The sequence below is a fragment of the Crotalus tigris genome, unplaced genomic scaffold (genome assembly GCF_016545835.1).
Source record: "Crotalus tigris isolate CLP2741 ecotype Arizona unplaced genomic scaffold, ASM1654583v1 scf7180000024449.105168, whole genome shotgun sequence".
NCBI classification, from domain to species: domain Eukaryota; kingdom Metazoa; phylum Chordata; class Lepidosauria; order Squamata; family Viperidae; genus Crotalus; species Crotalus tigris.
The window spans coordinates 25,466-51,207 of record NW_024100618.1 but is presented as its reverse complement, the minus strand read 5'-3'; the positions used below and the strand labels follow the sequence as shown (position 1 = coordinate 51,207).

At 44.3% G+C, this 25,742-nt stretch overlaps 1 protein-coding gene across 2 annotated transcripts in view; it reads left to right on the top strand.

Annotated features, from left to right (window-relative positions):
• The window catches only part of LOC120303027 (laminin subunit beta-2-like), a 62,740-nt gene that overhangs the window by 22,401 nt on the left and 14,597 nt on the right, over positions 1-25,742 (top strand). For both annotated transcript variants that reach the window (XR_005555316.1, XM_039332130.1), the window contains exons 10-24: positions 561-740; positions 1,337-1,449; positions 1,904-1,983; positions 3,237-3,372; positions 6,030-6,188; positions 8,190-8,317; positions 12,237-12,357; positions 12,487-12,679; positions 14,450-14,593; positions 16,108-16,339; positions 19,447-19,610; positions 20,073-20,297; positions 21,398-21,615; positions 23,581-23,677; positions 24,134-24,506. Coding sequence is in view for 1 of the 2 variants with exons in the window: in XM_039332130.1 (XP_039188064.1) it covers positions 561-740; positions 1,337-1,449; positions 1,904-1,983; positions 3,237-3,372; positions 6,030-6,188; positions 8,190-8,317; positions 12,237-12,357; positions 12,487-12,679; positions 14,450-14,593; positions 16,108-16,339; positions 19,447-19,610; positions 20,073-20,297; positions 21,398-21,615; positions 23,581-23,677; positions 24,134-24,506 (2,563 nt within the window). In the remaining variant the exon portion in view is untranslated. The remainder of the gene's footprint in view (positions 1-560; positions 741-1,336; positions 1,450-1,903; positions 1,984-3,236; positions 3,373-6,029; positions 6,189-8,189; positions 8,318-12,236; positions 12,358-12,486; positions 12,680-14,449; positions 14,594-16,107; positions 16,340-19,446; positions 19,611-20,072; positions 20,298-21,397; positions 21,616-23,580; positions 23,678-24,133; positions 24,507-25,742) is intronic.

Below are 25,742 nucleotides of genomic sequence, written 5' to 3'. Positions count from 1 at the left end.
TAAAGAGTCACCAGATGACCATTTTACAACATTTTTTTGCAATGGTCATTAAATGAATGATCGTCGTTAAATGAACACCATGGTTGTTAAGCGAATCCACTCTCCACAATTTTTTGCTGGAAACTGGAAGTAAATGCAAAAAAACCCAAATCGTACATTGCAACCACGTGACCGTGGGACACGGCAAATGGCCATGAATATGGGCTGGTTGCTGAACACCCAAAATGCAGTCACGTGACCCTGGGGGAGGTCGTATCCGGGTCTTAAATAGCATTAGCAAGGTCTGTCATAATGGAATAGTCACTAAGTGACTGGTCATAAGTTGAGGACTACATGTAGTATCTCATCTTTTCTATTAGCAACATTATTAACCAGTAATAAATAATCTATGAAAAAATGGTCAGGATTTGGGTTTTTTTGGTTTTTTTTTTAGTTTGGATCTGAAAATAGTGGTGTGTTAATTGTTCCCTGCTGGCTGTTCCTTTAGATTCTGAATTGTGGCCATTCCTTCCAAGTATTCCTTGAGCACAATTCCTTTTTTTTTCTCCTCTGCCATGTAGCCTGTGACTGTGACCCTGATGGGACATTAGATGGCGGGGTGTGTGACACACATGATGATCCAATGCTGGGGCTGATTGCCGGGCAGTGTCGGTGCAAGGAGCATGTAGAGGGGCCCCGTTGTGACAGATGCAAGTCTGGGTTCTTCGGACTGAGTGCAGAAAACCCACAAGGATGCCAGCGTAGGTACCTTTCTTCTTGATGGGTTCTCCTGGGCTGAGACGGGCTTTCCTCTAGGGAACCCCGTGTGACTTCAGCTCTGGCTGGTGGTCTCTTGGAATGGATTTTCTTAAGACAGTGAAACTTAGCCTGTGTGGCATAAGGAACAAAATGAAGGTTACGTTTGAAACTCTGGTCCTAAAACTCACCGGTTAAAACTTCAGCTTGTCTGTCAAACCTGTAGGAAATGACCAGGCTGAGCCCAAGGAAGGGGGTCAAACAGGTCAAGTCTCAGGCCCCTTCTCACCCACAAGAGATTGAAGTCCAGCCCATCTTGAATTCCATTGATTCTTACTACTGCCAATTTGCTTTGAACATTAGTAAATCAGGTTCTTGTAGAGAACATAAGCATGCCATAAACCTTCACGTTCATTTGAACTGCTTGGACTTCTGATTTTCCCACGTTTGACAAAACCCTAACTAAAGAAGATAAGGACTCTAGTGGCTGTCCCCAAAAAGCTGGGAATGATTCTTCAGTGGGGGTATATAATCCTTAAGGATCGATAAACCGGGAAATCCTTGAGACAGGGGTGAGTTTGTGCCATGTTTGACTTAACAGGCTGCCAGTGTGACCCCCGAGGCACAGTCCAAGAGGGCCCTCGATGTGATGCCATCACAGGGGATTGCTTCTGCAAACGCTTGGTTTCTGGGCGCAGCTGTAATCAGTGCCTGGTAAGTACTAGACCAGCGGTTCTCAACCTGTGGGTCGGGACCCCATTTGGGGTCGAACGACAATTTCACGGGGGTCGCCAAACAACGCAGTCCGCCATTTTTTTCCCCTTTTCCTTAGCTGTGCTACTCCCTTTTATTCTATTGGCTTTTGAAAGCCAATAGAATAGACTCTCTTGAATAGAGTCTAATTCTATTGGCTTTCAAAAGCCAATAGGAATTGTCCAGGCGTCTCTGCCCTGCTGAGCCCGCCAAAAGTCCCATTCTGCAAACGGTGCTGCACCAGTTGAGTAGTCCTCGACTTACGACCGGTTGAGTAGTCCTCGACTTACGACCGGTTGGGGGTCACGGCATTAAAAAGGTTGAGAACCACTGTACTAGACAGTAAGTATCCCTTGACAGCCTTATATGTGCATTATGTCTCTCTTGGACTAAAGAATCTTATGTTGCCTTCCAGCCTGAACACTGGGCTTTGAGTCTCGATCTGCGTGGCTGCCGTCCTTGTGATTGCGATGTAGGGGGTGCCTACGACAACCAGTAAGGAATTACAGCTACACTTCTGTGAGCAAAGATGAGGGGGGAAATGGGTGCAGTATTATCCATGCAATATCTAGGATGAGAAACACGAGATGGGATGGATGGAAAGTGAAATAGAAAGTTATTGGAGGTGGTGAAGAATCAGATAACTGTGGGAGGAGAGGCAAGAGAGAGAGAACTCTATTCTTACTTACTTCATCTTTATAATTCAGCAAGTAAGACAGATGCTCAGTTCTCCCCTAGAAGCACCCACCAGGCCAGAACCTATTTAGCTTCAGTGTAAACCTCCAGCAGATCAGGGCCAGTTTAATCCCCTGAGGAGAAGATGGGTAGGCCTGTTGTCACTTGGAAGAACTGATAGAAGAGACTATTTGTAGCTCAGGGTTGGACTATGGGATCTTTGATGCTCTCTGAGCTTGGTTGGTTTTTGTTTTTTGGCAGTCGTTTCATTACCAAACTAGGTAACATCATCAATGCTAGAAAGGAGTGGAGTCTGCTCTTAGTTTTATATACAGAATGACAGAGTTGGAAGAGACCTTAGAGATCTTCTAGTCCAACCCCCTGCTCAGGCAGGAAACCCTATACCACTTCAGACAAGTGGTTGTCCAATGTCTTCTTAAAAACTTCCAGTGTTGGAGCATTCACTGCTTCTGGAGGCAAGTTGTTCCACTGGTTAATTGTTCTAACTGTCAGGAAGTTTCTCCTTAGTTCTAGGTTGCTTCTCTCCTTGATTAGTTTCCACCCGTTGCTTCTTGTCCTGCCTTCAGGCGCTTTGGAAAATAGCTTGACTCCCTCTTCTTTGTGGCAGTCCCTAGATATCATGCCTAGTCCTTCTTTTCATTAAACTAGACCAGGGGTCTTCAAACTTGGCCCTTTTATGACTTGTGGACTTCAATTCCCAGAATTCTTCAGCCAGTGTCCAATTCCTGCAGCCATTCTTCATGTTTTAGCCTCAGCCCCCTGATCATCTTTGTTTCTCTTCTTTGCACTCTTTCTAGAGTCTCAGAATCTTTTTTACATTGTGGCGACCCCTTCAGTATCAGTGGGAGTGTTCTTGGTGGTTCCTTAATTAGGCTGTTTACTGTTAGCTTATTTGTCCAAGTTTGTACAGTAGTTCCTTGGTTGATGTATTGTTTCCTTTTTTTGACTTTTTGATTGTCTCAAGAAAACAACCAAGCTCAGAGTGCACCAAGGGCCTCATACTTGGGAGAACCGTTTGCCTATTTTGAACCTGGTCCCTTTTCTTTTCACAGATGTGCTACAGAAACAGGACAATGTCGCTGCCGTAGCCATATAGTGGGCCGACAGTGTAATCAAGTTCAAACTGGCTATTATCGCATAGTGTTGGATCACTATACATACGAGGCAGAAGAAGCCCGCCTCCACCAGGTGAGGAATGGCAAAGAATTACCTGGGAGCTGTCAGAAAGTAGCTGTCATGGTTCCGACAGATGAAACTCTTCAAAGAACTTGGAGGCATTGTTTATCTTAAAGAATCTTTATTCGAGTAGCATAGCATCAGCATGTACATAGTCAAAGCCAAAATCTGACTTCCCCTCCCCTGAGCACATAGTATGAAAGCACAATTCTCTCCTCTAACTAACAGTCATAAATCACATACTCCAATTAGTTTGAAATGTTCCCACCAGTTCTTCATTCGCCATGTCTTATCATCTCTTATTACAAACAGCCTTGGCTCTCACCCTTATACAGTATTGTTTTGTCTAACTAATCTCCCATGCACATTCCTCCTCCTCCCCCCACCCAGTATCATCTAATTCAGTGTTTCCCAAACTTGACAATTTTAAGGCATGTGGACTTCAACTCCCAGAATTCCACAGCCAGCAATGCTGGCTGTGGAATTCTGGGAGTTGAAGTCCACATGCCTTAAAATTGTCAAGTTTGGGAAACACTGATCTAATTCTAACTCTAAGAGTAAAACATAAAGTAAAGGAAAATGGCTGCATCTCCATATGTTGTCAAAGCAAGAACGTCCGATGTTAGCGTTGACAGTAGCTTTCTTGTGTGGGCTCAGGCTCGCCACGGGGCAGAGACAGTAAAACTAGGTAATTTTATATTTCGTTGCTAAATGATCCAGTGAGGACAAGACGCAGAGTAAGGACTTAATGCTGATTGGGGGGAGGGGAGGGCTCTCAGCTTTACCTGCTGCCAAATTTACTCACACCCACATTTATAAATCAAATCCTGGGCATGATCCTAAATGCCACACTCAGTTCACACACACAAGGTTTGTTCTAAGCAGCAGAGGGGAAGCAAAGAAGCAAAACTTTTTAACCCTTAGTGAAGTTTTAACCCTGTAAATACAAATGGCGGTTTTGAAGAGATGCTTTTTTAAAAAAAAAAAAGAAAGAAAGAAAGAAAGAAAGAAAGAAAGAAAGAAAGAAAGAAAGAAAGAAAGAAAGAAAGAAAGAAAGAAAGAAAGAAAGAAAGCAAATGCTGGGCTTTGGGCTCGTTCTCCAAAAGGGGCTTTGGAAGGTTCGGAAACAGAAACGCAGCATTTTTTCTATAGCATCTCAAAGCAGCCACGTCTTTCCCTTGTGGTTGTGCTAACCAAAGCTGCATTTCCATGTAGTCCTCAACTTACAACGGTTCGTTTAGTGACTGTTCAAAGTTACAATGGTGGTACAACAGTTATGACAATTTTTCCTATTTATGATCGTTGCAGCGTCCCCACAGTCACATGATCAAAATTCAGATGCTTGGCAGCTGGTTCACATTTATGACACTTGCAGTGTCCCAGGATCACGTGATCCCCTTTTTTGCAAACTTCTGACAAGCAGAGGCAAGGGGGGAAGCCAGATTCATTTAATAAGTGCAACGATTCACTTCACAACTGTGGCAAGAAAAGTCGTAAAGCGGGCCAAACTCACTTAACAAATGTTTCACTTAGCAACATAAATTTTGGGCTCAATTATCATAACTCGAGGACTACCTGTATTCTCTGAGGAGCTGCATAACCTTAGCAAGAATCTCTGGGGAGACAATTTCCTGTTTTATTTTATTACTGTTTTCCACCCACAAGCATTCAAATGCAGCATGTATTGCACTGAACAGATGTTTATGTATATCAGTGTTTCCCAAACTTGACAATTTTAAGGCATGTGGACTTCAACTCCCAGAATTCCACAGCCAGCGTTGCTGGCTGTGGAATTCTGGGAGTTGAAGTCCTCATGCCTTAAAATTGTCAAGTTTGGGAAACACTGATGTACATGAACGGATGCAGCGTCTGCTGTGTGTTGCAGCTAACTCTAGTTGCACTTACTGCTATTTAACTTTTTTTTTTCATCCTATTTTATTATGAGCTTCTTTGGGGACAATTTCAGGGCTGGAAAATGGGTAGATATGTGGGTCTAGGACAGGGGTAGGCAACTTTGGCTCTTTTATGACTCGTGGATTTCAACTCCCAGAATTCCTGAGCCAGCATGGCTCAGCATGGAAACCTCTCCCTTTCCCCTCAGCATGGCTGGCTCAGGAATCCTGGGAGTTGAAGTCCACGAGTCATAAAAGAGCCAAGGTTGCCTACCCCTTGATCTAGTGAAAGTTTTTTGATTCAGTTAAATAATGATGAATTGATAAGTTTGGTAACATTACAGGTAGTCTTTCACATGACCACAACTGAGCCCAAGATTTCTGTTGCTCAATGAGACCTTTAAGTGAATTTTGACCCATTTTACGACCTTTCTGGCCACAGTTGTTAAGCGAACCACTTCAGTTGTTAAATTAGGAATACAGTAGTTCAATGAATCTGGCTTCCCCATTGATTTTGCTTGTTGGAAGGTTGCAAAAGGTGATCCTGTGACCCCGGGAACTGCAGCTGTCGTAAATATGAGTCAGTTGACCGAATTTTGATCACGTGACCGTGGGGATGCTTCAATGGCCGGAACCGTAAAAACCGGTCATAAGTCTTCTTTTTTCAGTGCTGCTGTAACTTCGAAAGACAGTAAATGAACCGTTTAAGCTGAGGCCTACCCCCACAGACTTGCTTTCTGAGGAAACGTAATCGCTTACCAGTCCTTCTGTTGCCAGGGAGCGGAAGTCATACAGCGAGTGCACCTGTCTGGCCGTCCAGTCACGTGGACTGGGCTGGGGTTTGCTCGGGTGCTGGAGGGCAGCGTGGTGCAGTTCCATGTCAACAATGTGCCATTTTCCATGGAATATGACCTCCTCCTGCGCTACGAACCTCAGGTAAGACCCCTGTGACTTTCCATCTGTTGCTCTGCTTTCTGTTGCTTCTCCTTTGCCATGGAAATACATCCTTTGGGAACCGAACGTTTTTTTATTTAATTCTGCCCTTCACAATTTAAAATGTATGACAGATATTCTGTACTCATCAGTGTATAGGGATTTATAAGATAAAGGTATCAGCATAATAAAAGCATGTTAGCGACAAGACCGCGATTTGCACCCTTTGCCGTTTTCTGGCAAAAAAACAAACAAACACCTGTTTGGAAAAATGGGTTCACTTGACAACCAGGCATTTTCCTTAACAGCCAAGTGATTCGCTTAACGACTGCAACAAAAAATATTGAAAAAAATGAGTCTGGTCATAGAGGTGACTATACTTATGATCGCAATGACTTAACAATCAGAATTCCAGTCCCAGTTGTGATCGTAAGTCAAGGATTACCTGCATTGATCACTTTAACAAATTCCCTAAATTTTCTTTTTTTTTTTTAATAAAGATTTTACTGGGTTTTTTTTTTCATAAACATATGTTAATTTTTCCAATCAACGAGTTGTCTGGAGTTTGCTATGCTAATGCATGTTCAATTCCTAATCATTCTTTCCTCTAGCCCAGTGTTTCCCAAACTTGACAATTTTAAGGCATGTGGACTTCAACTCCCAGAATTCCACAGCCAGCGTTGCTGGCTGTGGAATTCTGGGAGTTGAAGTCCTCATGCCTTAAAATTGTCAAGTTTGGGAAACACTGCTCTAGCCAACAATAAAATAGGTCCCAAGTTTGATAATAGTCTGTATCTTCTTTATCTTTCAACCTCATAGTTTTCACGGTCACTATTTAAAATGGTGAATTTCAACTTCATGATTGTAAAATTTAAAAAAATAATTTGCACTCGTTTTTGTCTGCTGCTAAATTTCATCTGGTGTTTTTACGAATTGTAAACTTCTACTACAGTCTTTTTTCGATTTTGGCAACTTTTGTGTGGATTTCAACTCCCAGAATTTGTCAGCCAGCATGTTGGGAGTTGAAGTCCATGCATCTTAAAGTTGTGGTGGTTGAGAAACGTGGCTCTGTCTACTGTATTATTTCACTTTCTCTATGCTGCTGTGAGGCCTACACTTCCCAAACTATATTCCCTTTGATTTTATTACTTTCACAGCAACCTGCAGTATAAAAATAAAACATCTGGAGCCCATTGCATCACTTGGTCCCCATGCCAGGAAAAAATGTGTTGGCTGCCTGGAAGATCCCTGTTAAAGGCAGAAGTGTAGGGCTTGTGTTTTTATTTTTAAAAAATGGCAATCATCAAAACAACACTTTAACAACTCATGTCATTGTCAGGGAGGAGCTGATTCCAGAACCTATATCCTCAAGTGCCTCTAACTTTTTGTCAGGTTATATATGTGTCACATTTGGCTAGCAGATCCTCAGTAATCCTTACAGGATCAACATGTTTCATTTCTCAGTTTATTTCCACCACCTCTGAGCAAGGAATTCAAACCAAGTCTTCTCTTTTTGTTTAATAATACGGGGCTTGGAAAGATTTCTGCTAATCTGCCACAGAAAGAAAGTTGCACTTAACTAATTGTCCAGGGAACGCACACCTTTGCTGGTGTTGCCTGTGCAAAATCCTCCTTTGTCCTATCCTGCTTCTAAACTTCTTCATGCTCCCATTCCTTTTGTCTTAAATCCGTTCAAGGCCCCCAAAACCTGGGCACACACAGTCTTTTTATGCATATATAAGTCTGAACAATTTTAATCTTACTATTTGTCTTTTATTCTTGGCTGGACTGCTATATGGCAGCATTTCTCAACCTTGACCACTTTAAGATGCAATTCCCAGAATGCTTCAGGCAGCCTTGCTGGCTGAAGAATTCTGGGAGTTAAAGTCCACAAATCTTAAAGCTGTCAAGGTTGAGAAACTCCATTATATGGTTTTCCTAACTGTCTGCCAATCCAGCTCTGTTATTCCATGGACAATGCTACTTGTCCTCCTCTTCTTTCAGTTTCCAGGAAAATGGGAAAAAGTGAAGGTGTCTGTAGTGAGACCTGGGCCTGTCCCTAGCAGTAGTCCATGTGGAAACATCATCCCTGCCGATGACTTGATGTCTACAGCTCTGCTACCCACATCCAGGTAATCATTTGTCTGAAATGGTCCAGGGCAGGGGTAGGCAACCTTGGCTCTTTTATGACTGGTGGACTTCAACTCCCAGAATTCCTGAGCCAGCATGGCTCCGCTTGGAAACCTCTCCCTTTCCCCTCAGCATGGCTGGCTCAGGAATTCTGGGAGTTGAAGTCCATGAGTCATAAAAGAGCCAAGGTTGCCTGCCCCTGGTATAGGGTTTCCTGCCTGAGTAGGGGGTTGGACTAGAAAACCTCCAAGGTCCCTTCCAACTCTGTTATTCTATTCCATTCCATTAAGTTTCAGTGAAAAACTGGGAAGTAGAGTTATCTAGACTTTATTGCTGGGAAAGTGTAATTCAAACTGACAAATACAGGTAGTCCTCGACTCACAACAGTTTGTTTAGTGACCATTCAAAGTTACAAGGACAATGAAAAATGTGACTTATGACTGTTTGCCACAGTTAGAGCCTTTGCAACATCCCCATGGTCATGTGATCAAAATTCAGACGCTTGGCAAACTGGTTCATGTCTATGTCCATTGCTATGTCCCAAAGTCATGTGATCCCCTTTTGCGACCTTCTTATAAGCAAAGTCAATGGGGAAGCTGGATTCATTTAACGATCGAGTTACTTACAGTGATTCACTTAACAACTGTGGTAAAGGTCGTAAAATGGGGCAAGACTCACTTAACAAATATCTCATTTAACAGAAATTTTGGGCTCAATTGTCGTAAGTTGAGGTAGTGGTATTTTTATTGCTGAGAAAGGGAAATATTTAAGAGAGATGGATTTTGAGGCATATATAGGCAGATCAAGTCAACTCAGTTCTCCATCCTATTTGATCTAAGACTGTCTGGGCTTGCTTTAACTATAAGGATAATCATTTATTGGTTTTTATTCTACATCAGAGGTCCCCAACCTTTTGGGCACCAGGGACCGGTTCTGTGGAGAGAGGTTTTTCCGCAGACCAGAGGGGGCGTGGTTTTGTGTGCTGCCTGCATCCCGGGGCTTATATATTGTTACAATAAACCAGTAAATGAGGACACTGTGTATATATTTTAAACAGTCTGTATCAAATCAAAAATGAGAATGGATCGCCTAATTAACAGATTCTTAACCTTGAAAATAGCAGGCGATTTTTCGTTGTCTTAAAAAGATGGCACGAACACTAAAGAACTGTGCCAGGACAGATTGAGTAACTCCCGTGTGCTTGCATGATTTTTTCCTTGTCATAATTTATTCTGCTTTTATAGCTGACATTTTTTAAAGGATAAGAAACAAATATAAACAGCATAATAAATCAGCTTCAATAATGTATCAGAAATCTGCTAGGGAAAAAAAAAATAAGGATTAGGGATTAAGTTGGCAACAAGTAACCAAGCCTTAGCCAATTTTTTTTCTGGAAATCGTATTCTTGTGTTTGAATATCTTAATGACGTTCTCTAGATAAACTTCTCTCTATAACTGGGATAACTGGTAAGTTTAAAATATATGTATTATTTTTATAGTAAAATAATAAACAAGTGGGATTCACAAAAGCTTAAATCACGGGTAGGCAACCTTGGCTCTTTTATGACTCGTGGACTTCAGCTCCCAGAATTCCTGTTTAGGAATTCTGGGAGTTGAAGTCCACGAGTCATAAAAGAGCCAAGGTTGCCTGTTGTTGTTGTTAATTGCGAAGTCGTGTCCGACCCATCGCGACCCCATGGACAATGTTCCTCCAGATCTTCCTGTCCTCTACCATCTTCTGGAGTCCATTTAAGTTCACACCTACTGCTTCAGTGAATCCATCCAGCCATCTCATTCTCTGTCGTCCCCTTCTTCTATTGCCCTCAATCTTTTCCAGCATTAGGCCCTTCTCCAGTGAGTCCTTCCTTCTCATTAGGTGGCCAAAGTACTTGAGTTTCAACTTCAGGATATGGCCTTCTAAAGAGCAGTCGGGGTTGATCTCTTCTAGGACTGACCGGTTTGAACGCCTTGCAGTCCAAGGGACTCGCAGGAGTCTTCTCCAGCACCATAGATCAAAGGCCTCCATTCTTTTGCGCTCAGCCTTTCTTATGGTCCAACTTTCACAGCAATACATTGCAACTGGGAAAACCATGGCCTGGACTATACGCACTTTTGTTGGCAGGGTGATGTCTCTGCTTTTTAGAATGCTGTTTAGATTTGCCATAGCTTTCCTCCCCAGGAGCAAGCGTCTTTTAATTTCTTGGCTGCAGTCCCCATCTGAGGTGATCTTGGAGCCCAGAAAAATAAAATCTGTCACTACCTCCATTTCTTCCCCATCTATTTGCCAGGATTGAGAGGGCCGGATGCCATGATTTTGGTTTTCTTAATGTTGAGTTTCAAGCCAACTTTTGCACTCTCCTTCTTCACCCGCATCAAGAGGCTCTTTAGTTCCTCTTCACTTTCTGCCATTAGAGTGGTATCATCTGCATATCTTAGGTTGTTGATATTTCTCCCGGCAATCTTAATTCCAACTTTGCCTACCCCTGGCCTAAACTATATGATGAACAGGGATAGCATCTTCTTCTTTTGCTTCTCCTCCCATCCATAGCAGGAGGCAGAGATTCTTTGAGCATGCCAGTCAGTTGTCTCAGTAATATGGGCCGCAAGAAAGCCTTCTTCTGCAAATCTGATAAAGATCGTCCTCACTTAACGATGATAATTGGGCCCCAAATTTCCATTGCTAAGTGACACCATCACAAAGCGCAACATCATGTCACTGCGCTGCTTAATGACAATAGTTGCAGGCAATCCCCGGTTACCATCATTAAGCAAATCACCATGGGCTTGTTTAAGCAAGATCCTCAGGTAACCGTGACATCTGACTTCCTCCTGGCTTCCCTGTTGTCTTCGCTTGTCGGAAGCTGGCAGGGGACCTCAGAAATCGGGATCAGATGGACTGTGGGATGCTGCAACACTTGACAATGTGGGCCAGTTTCGGATATGTTATTGTATGGAGAAGATGTATAGAATATGTTCAGAAGAAATATGGAACTACAAAGTTTCATTTATTTTATGAGTAATGGATTTGTTTATAAAATTATGATGTTAAAGTCTGAAGAGAGTTAAGGGTTAGTATGATTTTGGTTATTGTATAATTAGTAAACTTAAATAGATTATGTTTAATATGTTTGTATAACCCTGTACTTGGCTCTGGGAAGTGGGGGGTGGGGGTAGGGGGGAGGAGGGGGAATGGGATGAAGGTTAAATAGCTCAGATAAGTAGAAATAGTTTCATTGTTTATAATATTATGCTTTATTTTGGAGAGAGGAATTGCTCGGGCATTTCTCCTGGACTGCATCCGGAATGAGAAGATAGGAGGAAGGGGAGAAGTAAGTAGGAAGGTTGAGGAGAAGGAAGAGAGGGGGAGAGTGAAGAAAAAGAGGGAAAGAGGGAAGTGAGAGAAGAGGCTAGAGCGGGGGTAGTCAACCTTGGCTCTTCTATGACTCGTGGACTTCAACTCCCAGAATTCCTGAGCCAGCTGTGCTGGCTCAGGAATTCTGGGAGTTGAAGTCCACGAGACATAAAAGAGCCAAGGTTGACTACCTCTGGGCTAGAGGGTGGACGCGGTTTGGGGGAAAATGGGTGAGCAATACCGAAAGTTATGTGTATAAATTTATTTTACTCTTTATCTGAAGTATTTTTTATGATGTAATGTAAAATTGAAAATAAAAATTTAAAAAAAAAAATGTGGGCCAGTTTCCAAACGTCTGGATCACGATCACGTGACTAGAGAGGCACTGCAAAAGCTAGAATTTTGAGGACCAAACATAAGTACCACTTTTTCAGCAGCACTGTGATTTCAAACAGTTGCTGAATTAGTGGTCGTTAACTGAGGATCCTCAGAAAAATTCTAATGGGGGTGTGTGGGGGGGGGGTTACGTGAGACCTCTGTGAAATGAATTGGCATTTCCATTCCCACAGGTACATTGTGCTGCAACAGCCAGTCTGCCTAGAACAAGGAATCAGGTACACCATTAGGGTAGAGTTTACCCATTCCGGAGGGCGTGAGCATTTGCAAGGCGCTGCTGTACTCCTGGACTCTGTAAGTACTGAGATTGGTAACCCTGGCACACATAGCAGAGGGGAGAGCCACATCTGGAGGAACCAGCTGTAAACACCCAACCCTATCCTCTTTTCTCCCTCTCTCCTTCTCATTTCTCTTCCTTGGAAGTTGGTACTGGTGCCACGTTACTCCTCCTTGGAGATGTTCATTGCCGGGGATGCCGCCTCTATTGCTCGCAAAGAGACCTTTGAGCGCTACCGCTGTGCCCAGCAGGCTCGCCCTGTGATTAAGGGGCCCGCCCCGGAGGCTTGTGCCAACTTGCTCACCAGCATGTCAGCCATCATTCACCAGGGGGCACTCCGTGAGTGTTAAATTGCCCAGATACAACTGCCACCCAGGGGCTCGGGCACAGGGGAAATCATCAGTGGACTAGGGAAGTTGTTCTGCTCACTCAGAGGAAGACAGGGACGGTTCAAGGTGAAGCCCTGATGAGATGGGAGAGATGGTTCCTGGAGACTCTAGGCCAGGGGTCTTCAAACTTGGCCCTTTTATGACTTGTGGACTTCAACTCCCAGAATTCCTCAGCCAGCGTGCACGCTGTCTGAGGAATTCTGGGAGTTGAAGTCCACAAGTCATAAAAGGGCCAAGTTTGAAGACCCCTGCTCTAGGCCTTCCCCACGTGCCTCTTAGCAGAATATGAATATGTCCTGGAAACCACTTTTATCTAAGGCAGTGGTTCTCAACTTTTTAAATGCCGCGACCTCCAACCGGTCGTAAGTCGAGGACTACTCAACTGGTGCAGCACCGTTTGCAGAATGGGACTTTTGGCGGGCTCAGCAGGGCAGAGACAGCCTGGACAAGTCCTATTGGCTTTTGAAAGCCAATAGAATAAGACTCTATTCAAGAGAGTCTATTCTATTGGCTTTCAAAAGCCAATAGAATAAAAGGGAGTAGCACAGCTAAGGAAAAGGGGGGAAAAATGGTGGACTGCGTTGTTTGGCGACCCCCGTGAAATGGTCGTTCGACCCCAAATGGGGTCCCGACCCACAGGTTGAGAACCACTGATCTACGGTCTCCATGAGGTTGCTTTTACCTTGTTCCCAGCCTACACTCCAGATAGTTTTAAGTTGTCCTTTGAAGTTCTCCCTTCAGCAGCAAATAAGGTTGCAGCAGTTTTACCTCTGATTGCGATCTGAAAAACAGCTGACCAGTGGTGGAGAGGAGGCTGTGTGGCGAAATAAGGGACCTCAAACTGGATCTCGTCTATCTTAGATGCACACCCAGTACACATGGGCTGTTGTTCAGGCCGCTTTTGAATATGGGTTTATACTTTAGTTTATAGCTTTTCCAGAAGAGCACTGAAGCCTGGAAGAGTGCCAAAACGGGCGTTCAAAGTCAGCCTGAACCATAGCTGCTAGGAACTGTGGGGTTCCATCCTGAAACAGAAGCAGAGATACATCTGGCTCGTGCAGTCCCAACACCCTGACCGCTACTTTTGCGCGCAGGGATCCAAGGCAGAGATCAGCTCAGATCTGCTGTGCAAAGAGCCTCCTCTTCCACTCACCTGCTCACCTCTCCTGGTCTGGCAGGTGATTCTCCAGCCGGGAGAGGCAGGGAAGCAAGGAGAAAGTTCTGACAGACGCCTAAATCCACAAGCTGAGCCACCCCCGAATCTATTGCCAATGACAGCATTGCTATGATTGGGGGGCACTTTTCTTGGTGATGAGGAGAAGGGGGGGGTTGGGAAAAGGCAACCTTTCCTGCACAAGGAATGAGGACACCATCAAGTCAGAGTAGAGACCTTTGGGACTGGTAATGGGATATAAACTATGCCAGTGTAGCTTTCTGTTGACTCACAGACAAGAGGCGGATGGTCTAACTGAGCGATTTAACTGAGCTCTGGGGAAAGAGTCCTGGCTGTTCTTGTGCAATTCTGGAAGCCTGGCAAGCACAGACAGGGCTGACCCTGGCAAACACATTCAGATTTTTTCCCATTATATAACGGAGAGGGGATACTTAGTCACATGGATCTCAGGTCCATTTCTGTGCAAGCCGGGAGGAGAGACTAAGAAGCTTTTCCTAAAGAGCATCACTCCCTTTTCTCTGCTGCTGCTTCTTCCTCTGTCTCCAGCCTGCCAGTGTGATCTCCAGGGATCTCTGAGTCTCGAGTGCAATCCAGACGGTGGACAGTGTCAGTGCAAGCCTCACGTCATGGGTCGTCGCTGTGAACGCTGCACTCCCGGCACCTTTGGTTTTGGGCCTGGTGGCTGCAAGCGTGAGTGAAACTCAGCTTCCTTTCTCCTCAAAGCACAGATCCGTCCCTGCCAGCCCAGTTCCATATGCTGCTGAAGATGATAGCTCAGGGGTCTTCAAACCTGGCCCTTTTATGACTTGTGGACTTCAACTCCCAGAATTCCTCAGCCAGGCACGCTGGCTGAGGAATTCTGGAAGTTGACGTCCACAAGTCATAAAAGGGCCAAGTTTGAAGACCCTTTTGATAGCTAATTGATAGGCAGAAATATTGATCTAAGCTGGTTGCTTTTGCTGACTGAGCCTTTATTGGAAGTACCATTAGAGGTGATGGAAATTATTTAGGTGGAGCGTGTTGGAGTAGAGAAGCAGCTTGCAAGGACAAGAATGAAATTTACTCTTATCTGCCTCGATATTTTTTGAAAATGCCTTTAGTGGGAACTGGTCATCTACGGAAACTTCAGCCCTTTTCCACATATGAGTGGATATTTTTATCTGTATATTGTGTTGTATCTGGAATCAGCTATTTCATCTCATTAGTTTATTTACTGGTTATTATATTTCCAAACAAGGTTTATCTCCATTGCCTCCATGTTAGATTGTCTGCTTGAGAAATAATGATGGCCAGTTACTCCATGGTTAAGCAGGGACTTGAATGTGGGTTGTCCAATTCTATTTAGTTTATTCATTTGATATATATCTTTTTTTAGCAGGTTGATCTTTAGTGTCCAGGTGGGGTTTGGCCTGGATAGGACTTGGGTGGGGAATCACCAAGAAAAACCAAGCTATAGGATAGATAGGGAGGTGAAGACAATGGCAAGCCACTTCTATATGTGGGTAATCTTACCTCAAGGGGGGGGGGAAGCTGAATGTTTCACCCAAAATAGCAACCTTCATGCTTAGGAGATGGTTGAAGTTATGCAAAATAGCAGTCTTTCCATTTTGGGGTATATGTAGCCAGATGAGAGCAGAAATAAAATATTTGGCATAGACCATGAAGAAAATATACACGAATGCATGAATTGTGTAGATGCATCCTATTGAGCTTGAATCATTGGTAGAGCATGATTGGGAGGAGACACAAGAATAGTTGGGGTGGGAAAATTTCAGCTGCTCTCATTAGAGTTGAGGATGCTTTTCTATAATCAACATCCAGTTACGAAGAGCCCTGGTGGCGCAGTGATTAGAAAGCAGCATAGCAGGCTAACTCTGCCATATCCTGGAGTTCGATCCTGACAGGAATCAAGGTTGACTCAGCCTTCCATCCTTCCAAGTCGGTAAAATGAGGACCGAGATTGTTGGGGGCAACACGCAAATAATGCTTCTACATTGTAAAATGTTCAAGAGAGTGCTGTAAAGCGGTATGGGGCAGTATCTAAGCCTGAACGCTACTGCTATGGCTAGCACTATTGCTATGATTCACTTCTAATTCTGTCTGTTTCGGTTTCTGAACCATTGGGGTATGTTCTGCCTTCCTTCATTCAGAGCAGGAAACTCTTCACGGGCTTGCCATGATATGACTTTTCTTTCTCCTTCCAGCATGCCAGTGCCACAGCCAAGGGTCCTTGAGCAGTTTTTGTGACAACTTTAGTGGACAGTGTCCTTGTCGGGCAGGTGTTTTTGGGCCTCACTGTGACCACTGCCAGGCTGGTCACTGGGGCTTCCCAAACTGCCGTCCATGCCAGTGTAATGGCCGATCAGAAGAATGTGAGTCACGGACAGGCAGCTGTTTGCATTGCCGGGGCCACACGGAAGGAAATCGGTGTGAGAGGTAAGGGAGAAACGGTAGAATATGCCGAGAGCCGGCCATTAGCTAATAGACATACATCTATCCATGATTTCCTGCGTGGACTTCAAGATCAACAGCAGGCTAGAATACAGGTAGTCCTTGACTTACGATCACAATTGAGCCCAAAATTTCTGTTGCTAAGCGAGACAGTTGAGTTTTGCCCCATTTCACGACCTTTCTTGCCACAATTGTTAAATAAATCGCTGCATTTAATAATAATAATGAAGTTGGAAGGGACCTTGGAGGTCATCAGTTAAGTTAATATCACAGTTGTTAAGTGAATCTAGCTTCCCCATTGACTGTGCTTGTCAGAAGGTCACCAAAGGTTTTCACATGACCCCTGGACACTGTGACCGTCATAAATGTGAATCAGTTTGCCAGACCACAGGGATGCAGCCACGGTCGTAATTGTGAAAAACAGTCGTAAGTCACTATTTTTCAGGGCCGGGGTAACTTCGAACGGTCACTGAATGAATGGCTATAAGCCAGTGTTTCCCAAACTTGACAATTTTAAGGCATGAGGACTTCAACTCCCAGAATTCCACAGCCAGCAATGCTGGCTGTGGAATTCTGGGAGTTGAAGTCCTCATGCCTTAAAATTGTCAAGTTTGGGAAACACTGCTATAAGCCAAGGACTACCTATATACAGTAGTAGCCAAAATTGTGGAAACCTTTTGGGAAACGTATACATTTGAGGTTTGATGGCTAATAACACCACTTTTTGGGGAGTAGTACCATAAAAGTATATATCAATGGAAAGACAATTTAATCAAGAATGTAATACAATAACTTTTATGAAGGATTTGCTATTAGAATAGCAGTTATAAAGAAGAAAAGTGAAACACATAGAAAAAAACGAGATATACCAAAATTATCACCATAGAAAAAATGAGATATACAAAAATTATCACCATGTCAATTAATACTTGGGTAGCCTTTAGCATGAATTACGGCCTTATAACGTCTTCCCATGGAGTGAGCCAAGTCTTTTAGTTCTGCAGCTGTTATAATGTGAAACCAAGATTGAATGATTGCTTCTATTAACTGGGTTTTATTGCTGGGTTGCTTCTGACTAACAAGTTTCTTTAGTCGGCTCCATAGATTTTCAAATAATTTCCCAGAGAAGTTTTTGGTTCAATAAAAAGCAAGTTTAATATGCCGAAGGCAGAACCGGAATGACAGTGGAAAGCAAAAACAGCATTATACTTCAATCCATTCATTGATTACATTGATGTCCTTTCAGACAGAATTGTTATGCGCAGAATTGACACATCCTGCACTTCATCCCCAAATAAAAACCAGGGTGATCATTCATGCACTGCAGCATCATTAAAGAGGGATATTGAACAACCCAGCTCTGACAACAATGCGAAAATTTAAAATTTAAAAACATCTTTTTAACTAATACTCCTAGTGGTATTCCTACACCTTCATTCATTCAGTAGACAAGGTCTTTTTTTCAGGATGTAATGGATTTCTTCAGACATCAAGATTGGATGGTAAATCTGTAACTTAATTGTTGGTGAACTTATATTTCTTGGGATGTATCCAGCTATTCTGGGAGCAAACAAATTTTATTCAGAGTTTATGCCTTTTAATAAAATGTAATCTGAAAAGGTGCTACTGGGTTCTTTCTGATTTTGGGGCTACCATAGATTAACACATCTCTTTGCTTATAGTAACTAGCTATCATTCTTTTGTAGCATTTTTGTAAATTCCTTAGCTTATTGATAGTAAGCCATTCTCAGCATTTCTTTTATCATTTTCTTGGTAGCCTAAAGTGTTTGTATCAATCTTTCTAGCCAGCTCCACTTTTCTACACAGTTCCTTTATTTGTAACTCCAGCTTGTTCTTCTGCTTCCTCAAAATTTTTCTATTCCTCCACTATTTATGCTTATAAATGCTTAAGGTACATTACATTTTTGGGGGGGGAATAGATTTTTTAAATTATTTTAATTTTAAAAATCTATTCCCCCCCAAAAAGCAACACATGCACAAATATGTATAGTATGGATGGTTCATCACAATCCTGCCACTTCTTTAGGAGGTATCAGCCAGTGGCTCTACCAGAATTGGAAGCTAAACAAGGTTGAGCTTCTTTAATAGTTAGATGAGAAACCTCCAGATAATATTATACCCATAGGCTAACTTGAGAAGTTGAAAAAAAAAAAACACTTTGGTAGAAGGTATTCCTGACAAAGAAAATTACAAAGAAAGGAACCGGAACTCAAGCCCCATTCATATGGACTTGATTTTCCTGTAAGAGATTAACGCTTCTTATACAAGAATTCTTCCTTTTCAGTCCTAAATAAATATAAGTAATCCTCGATTTACAACCATTTGTTTAGTGACGGTTCAAAGTTACAGCCCCACTGAAAAAAGTGACATGACCGTTTTTCACACTCACGACACAAATGCTGTGCAGCATCCCCACAGCCATGTGATCAAAATTGGGATGCTTGGCAACTGGCTCTTATTTATGACCATTGCTGTGTCCCAGGGTCACGTGATCACTTTTTGTGACCTTCTGACAAGCAAAGTCAATGGTGAAACCAAATTCCCTTAACAGCTGTGTTACTAATTTAACAACTGCAGTGATTCATTTAACAACTGTATCAAGAAAGGCTATAAGATGGGGCAAAACTCCCAAAATGCGGGGGTCAATTGCGATCGTAAGTCGAGGACTATCTATACCTTAAGTACAGCAGCTCATTGCCCCTCATGTAGTAGAGATGAAACAAGAGTAGATTTTGCTGAGTAAAAACATTACTTGACTGTATCAAAACTGGATCTTGGGAACCAGTGGATGAGGAAGAAGAGGAAAGAAGTGAAAGAAATCAAGTTGGAAGTAGAAGTCGTGTGAAAATGTAGTGGAAGAGAGTTATAGTCTCATCTTAGACATGAAAACCAACTGGGTGACTTCGGGCTGGTCACTGTCTCTCAGCCCAACTCAACCCACAAGGTTGTTATTGTGGAGAAAATAGGAGAAGGAAAGTATGTTAGAAAGGTTCATCACTGGGATACAAATGAATAAATAAAATAAAAATAAAATCACGTGTTCCTAAAACAACCTCTTCCCTCATGTGCAGCTGCGTGGCCGGATACTATGGGAACCCAGTACTGTCCTTGGGTGGCCAATGCCGTCCTTGCCCCTGCCCTGAGGCTCCTGGCTCTGGGCGCCATTTTGCAGCCACTTGCCACCAAGACAACCCTTCCGGAACTGTCCTGTGCAGCTGCCTCGGAGGTTATACAGGCAAGTCCAGCTTTGGGGCACGAGGGCAGGTCTTCATTCCACCTTATGGCGGGATTGGGGCAATAGCTCTCTGCACAACACGAGCTGCAGTGAAAAAGCAGAACACAATCAGGTCTGGGAGGCTTTGGAGGCTGGAACTGAGGGAGGTGAAAGACGTTTGGTTGGGTTATGTATGTTGGGTAGGCGGGTGAGTTTGCTCCAATAAAGGAGAATATTTGCAGCTCAGGGTTGAAATGGGGGGGTCCAGGTGCTCTCTGAGCTTGGTGGTTTTCTTATAGACATTTCATTACCAAACTAGGTAACATCATCAAAGGTAGCAGGGGGTGGTGTTTGCTCAATTTATATTCTAGTGGCTTGCCCTATCCATGTTGGTGGGAGTGATCTTGGTGGTTCTTTGGTTGGGCCGCTGAGTTTCCTCCTGTTTGTCCCAGGCATCCCAACTGGCACTCTTCCTTCATACAGGCCCACGCTGTGACGAGTGTGCTCCTGGTTATTATGGCAACCCCTGGCAGGTTAGAGGACGATGCCAGCCCTGCGCCTGTAATAACAACATTGATCTGGCAGACCCCAAATCCTGCGATCGACGCACAGGTCAATGCCTTCGCTGCCTCTACCACACCGAGGGAGACCAGTGTCAACACTGCCAAAGGGGTTACTATGGCGACGCCACTCGACATACCTGCCGCCGTAAGTGTCTACTGCAAATACTGACTGCCTGGATTTTATTGTTTTTTTGTTGTTGTTGTTGTTTGTTTTTATTTGAGAAAAGTTATACGGCTTCCCAACTCACTCGCAGTGACTCCGGGTGGCTTAAGAGGCTAAACTCCAATGCAAAAATCAATTAATCCCCCCACCTTTGGCAATATGAATCAGATGAGCCATTTGATTGGCTCCATCTCACTCTGGGTCTTCAGGTCCTTGGCAGAACAATGTCTTCAGGGCCTTGCGAAAGAGTGGAGATCAATCTTAGCTCTGTGGGGATGATGTTCCACAGGGAGGGAGGGAGGGAGCCACCACAGAGAAAGTCCTTCTTCTTGGTCCTGATAGATGGACCCCCTTAGGAGAGGGGACCCATAGCATTCCCTGCCTCCTCACTTTGGTGGGGTTAGGTAGATGTGACTGGGAAAAGACAGTCCTTCAAATCTTATTAAAACATTTACTAAAAGATTGTGCAGACTATCTTACTAAAACAGTGGTTCTCAACCTGTGGGTCGGGACCCCATTTGGGGTCGAACGACCATTTCACGGGGGTCGCCAAACAACGCAGTCCGCCATTTTTTCCCCCTTTTCCTTAGCTGTGCTACTCCCTTTTATTCTATTGGCTTTTGAAAGCCAATAGAATAGACTCTCTTGAATAGAGTCTAATTCTATTGGCTTTCAAAAGCCAATAGGAATTGTCCAGGCTGTCTCTGCCCTGCTGAGCCCGCCAAAAGTCCCATTCTGCAAACGGTGCTGCACCAGTTGAGTAGTCCTCGACTTACGACCGGTTGAGTAGTCCTCGACTTACAACTGGTTGGGGGTCGTGGCATTAAAAAGGTTGAGAACCACTGTACTAAAAAGACAGCCTGCACAATCTTACTAAAATATTAGTGCTAATCTGTATACCACAGCCATCTCCCCCCCCAAAAAAAGCTTTGGTTTATGGTGCCCAAGGAGAGTAGCTTCCTTTTAACTGACATAATAACTATTTACTTTTCTGTAAAGATGGTGTGACCTACCCATTGCTGTATCTTTTTTCCTCCAAAGAAGTGGCTGAATATCATATATATATATTTTGCTACCCACAGGTTGCTCTTGTAACCATCTGGGGACGGTGCAGAACAAATGCTCCTCACAGGAAGAGTGCCAGTGTGACCGGCACAGTGGGCAGTGCCAGTGCCTACCCAATGTCCAAGGACAAAACTGTGACCGTTGTGCCCCCAACTTCTGGAACTTAACCAGTGGGCAGGGCTGCCAACCCTGTGATTGCCATTCCTATTACTCACTGAGCCCTGCTTGTAATCAGGTCAGTCTGAGCTCTGTGCCAGGCAAGGCAGGTGCAGGCATCTTGGTCAATGAGGTGCTGAAAACTGGGAGAACTTCCAGCGTTGAAGAACAGGGTGGGCCACGACCTGGAAGCTCCTTGGCCGATAGGCTGGGAGAGGGGAGGAGAGTTTTAATTCAGCTCTATTTCACAGGCTGGATGAGAGGATAAAAAGTAGGGTGGAGAGGTGGTATCTGCATGGCCTTCAGAGGATGCAAACACGCCTGGGGACGTTATTTTGAGATCTCGGTGAAATAATATAGAAACATTGAAAAGAGATTTTGCTTGAACATCAAAACAATTTGCAAGAGCCGAGAAGAGTCAGGCAATATGGTGCTTCCATCATACAAATAGACCAGAACATGTTTCAACTTGGAGCGAAACAAGCTCGGAGAAGCTGTTAACAGGTAGTCCTCAACTTATGATCACAATTGGGATCACAATTTCCACTGCTAAGCAAGGACATTGTTACACCCGGTTTTATGTTTTGGTCACAGTTGTTAAGAGAATCGCGGCAGTTGTTAAGTGAATCATGCAGCTGTTAAGAGAATCTGGCTTCCCCCATTGACTTTGCTTGTCAAAAGCCAGCTGGAAAGGTTGCACATAGTGATCACATGACCCCGGGTTGCCACAAACCTTGTAAGTACATGCTGGTTGTCAAGCGGCCAAATTTTGATCAGATAACCTTGTGCCATTCATAAGTGCGAGGACCAGTCGTAAATCACCTTTTCGGCACAGTTGTAATTTAGAACGGTCACTAAATGAATGGCTGTAAGTCAAGGGCCATCTATATTCTTTGCAACTGCTGTCTCTGCTGCAGCTATTGCGTTATTCTCCTCTCCTGCCTCCTTACAGCAGAATGGCTATAGCAAACTTCACCCCACTATGAATTTAAATAGTTTTGAGCAAGACAGCCATATTGTCCCAAACCAGCTGATGTCCAGTATGGAGATAATTTTACAGCTTACCTATTACATAGAGATTTGTTGTCATTTCTTCCATCTTGCTACTATGCAGATATTATTGTTAGACATTCAAGATAATTCGAGCAGGAAACCAAAACCATGAGTATTAATACTACCTTTATTGTAAGTTTACAGTAACAGAATTTTGCAAGTCTGAAGGTACTCCTCTCCTGCCTTGCCTATATTTCCCTGAGACCTAGGGCAGTGGTGGCGAACCTATGGCACATGTGCCAGAGGCGGCACTCAGAGCCTTCTCTGTGGGCATGCACGCCATTGCCCCAGCCCCGCCTGTACCTGCGGCCCCCTCCTCACCAGCAGCCTCCCCCCAGAGGACAGTCGCCTCGAGGCATGACCCGCGCAGACCAGCACAGCCAATGTCATGGCAGCCAGGCAACAGAGACAAGATTCCGCCCTTGTGCCCCATCGCGCACTCATCATGCTGCAGGGCGCGGGTGGAGGATGTGGCCACCATGGCACTGCAGGGCCATCTGGGTAATCTGTGGCGGGCTGTGGAGGCGGTAGGTGGACTTGTGGGCTGGCGGAATGGGGGTGGAGCGGGTGGGGCGGGGGTGGTTTTTGGGCACTCAGTGTCTAAAAGGTTCGCCATCGCTGAGCTAGGGAATTCCCTTCTGAGATGCTTTCTCCACCCCCATCTCTTTTTTGCTCTTATTAGACCATTACCTAGACCGGGTATCTTTCTCCTGTCTCCCAAGGTTATTCTCACAGCCCATTACAGATTTATGTTCTACTGTAGCTCCCATTATCTCTAATGGGAAGAGACCAGGAGAAGAGAATCAGAGGCTTTACAGAGAACATACGTCAGCACGTTTTAACATTATATAGTACTATATTACTATCATGGTTATTGTTATTGCTGCTGCCACTTCTCCTCTTCCTGCCTCCTCTCCCATGCCTCATACCATATATCTACCTCTGCCCTTGTTAGCAGACTCTGGCCCTCTAATGGCGCCTGTCTTTGTAGTTCACAGGGCAGTGCCAATGCCGGCCAGGATTCGGAGGCCGCACCTGTTCAGAGTGCCAGGAGAACCATTGGGGCCAGCCAGGTCAACAGTGCAGAGGTAAGAGAGAAAGCAAGATGTGAAACTCTGTCAAAATGACAGACTCCAAATTTGAATCTCTTCCCCTGTTGACTTTGCTTGTCGAAAGCCAGTTGGAAAGATTTAAAAAAAGGCAATCAGGTGACCTGGGACACTCTGCAACCATCGAAAACGTATGCTGGATGCCATGCGTCCAAATTCTGATCCTATGACTGTAAGAATGCTGCAACAGTCATAAGTGTGAGGACTAGTCATTTTTCAATGTCGTAACTGTGAATAGTCGCTTAATAACAACGGTTGTAATTTGAGGATTACCTGTATGCAATTAGGAAAATGGGGTCTGAGGTCTGAGGTTCAGTTCAACTTGCCAAAGGAATTATTTCTGGAAGAATGCAGCGCTTCTGAGCTTAATTTGCTAAGAGGCCCTGTGTAGAAGAGCAGAGAGGGTGGGCTAAACTTCTTGTGTGTTGTTGGCAGCCTGTGATTGTGACCCCCGTGGGATTGAGAAGCCGCAATGCCACCGTACTACTGGGCACTGCTCCTGCCGCCCGGGGGTGTCTGGCGTGCGCTGTGACCAATGCTCCCGCGGTTTCGCTGGTGATTTCCCCGCCTGCCAGCCCTGCCACCAGTGCTTTGGAGACTGGGATCGCATTGTGCAAGACCTGGCTGCCCACACCCGCAGCCTGATGCAGCGGGCTCAACAACTCCACCAAACGGGGCTGGCTGGAGCTTTTGAGGGCCCCTTCCGTCGGCTGCAGGACAAACTGAGCGCCATCCAGGCTGTGGTCAGTGCTCGCAATGCTACCGCCGCCACCATCACTCACCTCCTGCGCAATATGGACGATGTGCGGTAAGTTGAAAGGCAGCCCAGCCCCCAACCTCCACTAAACTGGCCCAAAAGGTGGAGCAGGCAAGAGTGGAAGAGCAGGGATTAGGCAGGACTCATCGTCCAGAGTGCATGCTTTGGAAGATGGAGGACTCCAGTTAATGAAAACCATCTCAAGGCATTTCAAAAGACTTTCCCAGTTAACCTGGCAACAGAATTCTTGAAACCTGTTCAAGACCAATCACATAATATACTTGCTGCAACAAATGACTGTACACATTTAAAATGAAGCCAGCTGGTTTTATTTCAAAAAAGAATACTTCCATCCCAAGCGTGTTTCTGCAGAATTAAGTCATTAACTCAAAAACAATTGATTGCATAAACCACAATTAACAGAATTCAAACCTCCCGCTAAAAAGTATAAGCTATGATGAATATCTGAGTTCACAACACATCCAGGGACCCAATCAAACAAATTGCGCCATTGTACATAAGGTAATATATGAGTGCACCTGCACCTTTCTTTTACTATTGCTCACCAAAGTTTTCCTAAAACAAGAGAAATCCAAATAATTACTCTTTAATGTAAAGATTGAATTTCTTTCCAGTTGTTTTTAGCCTAATCTGATTTAAAAAAAACCTTGAAATCTCCCTCTTCCAAGCTGGTGTAGCGTCAGGGTTTAGATGTACTGGATGAACATTAGAGAACGTATCTCTGTCCCCATCAAGGTTTGGTTATTAGCTTTCCTCTACTACAGCAATATATTGACTATAGAAAACTGCTTTATATCATCTATCACAGTGGTTCTCAACCTTTTTAATGCCGCGACCCCCAACCGGTCGTAAGTCGAGGACTAAACCGGTCGTAAGTCGAGGACTACTCAACTGGTGCAGCACCGTTTGCAGAATGGGACTTTTGGCAGGCTCAGCAGGGTAGAGACAGCCTGGATAATTCCTATTGGCTTTTGAAAGCCAATAGAATTAGACTCTATTCAAGAGAGTCTATTCCAGTGGTTCTCAACCTTTTTAATGCCACGACCCCCAACCGGTCGTACGTCGAGGACTACTCAACCGGTCGTAAGTCGAGGACTACTCAACTGGTGCAGCACCGTTTGCAGAATGGGACTTTTGGCGGGCTCAGCAGGGTAGAGACAGCCTGGATAATTCCTATTGGCTTTTGAAAGCCAATAGAATTAGACTCTGTTCAAGAGAGTCTATTCTATTGGCTTTCAAAAGCCAATAGAATAAAAGGGAGTAGCA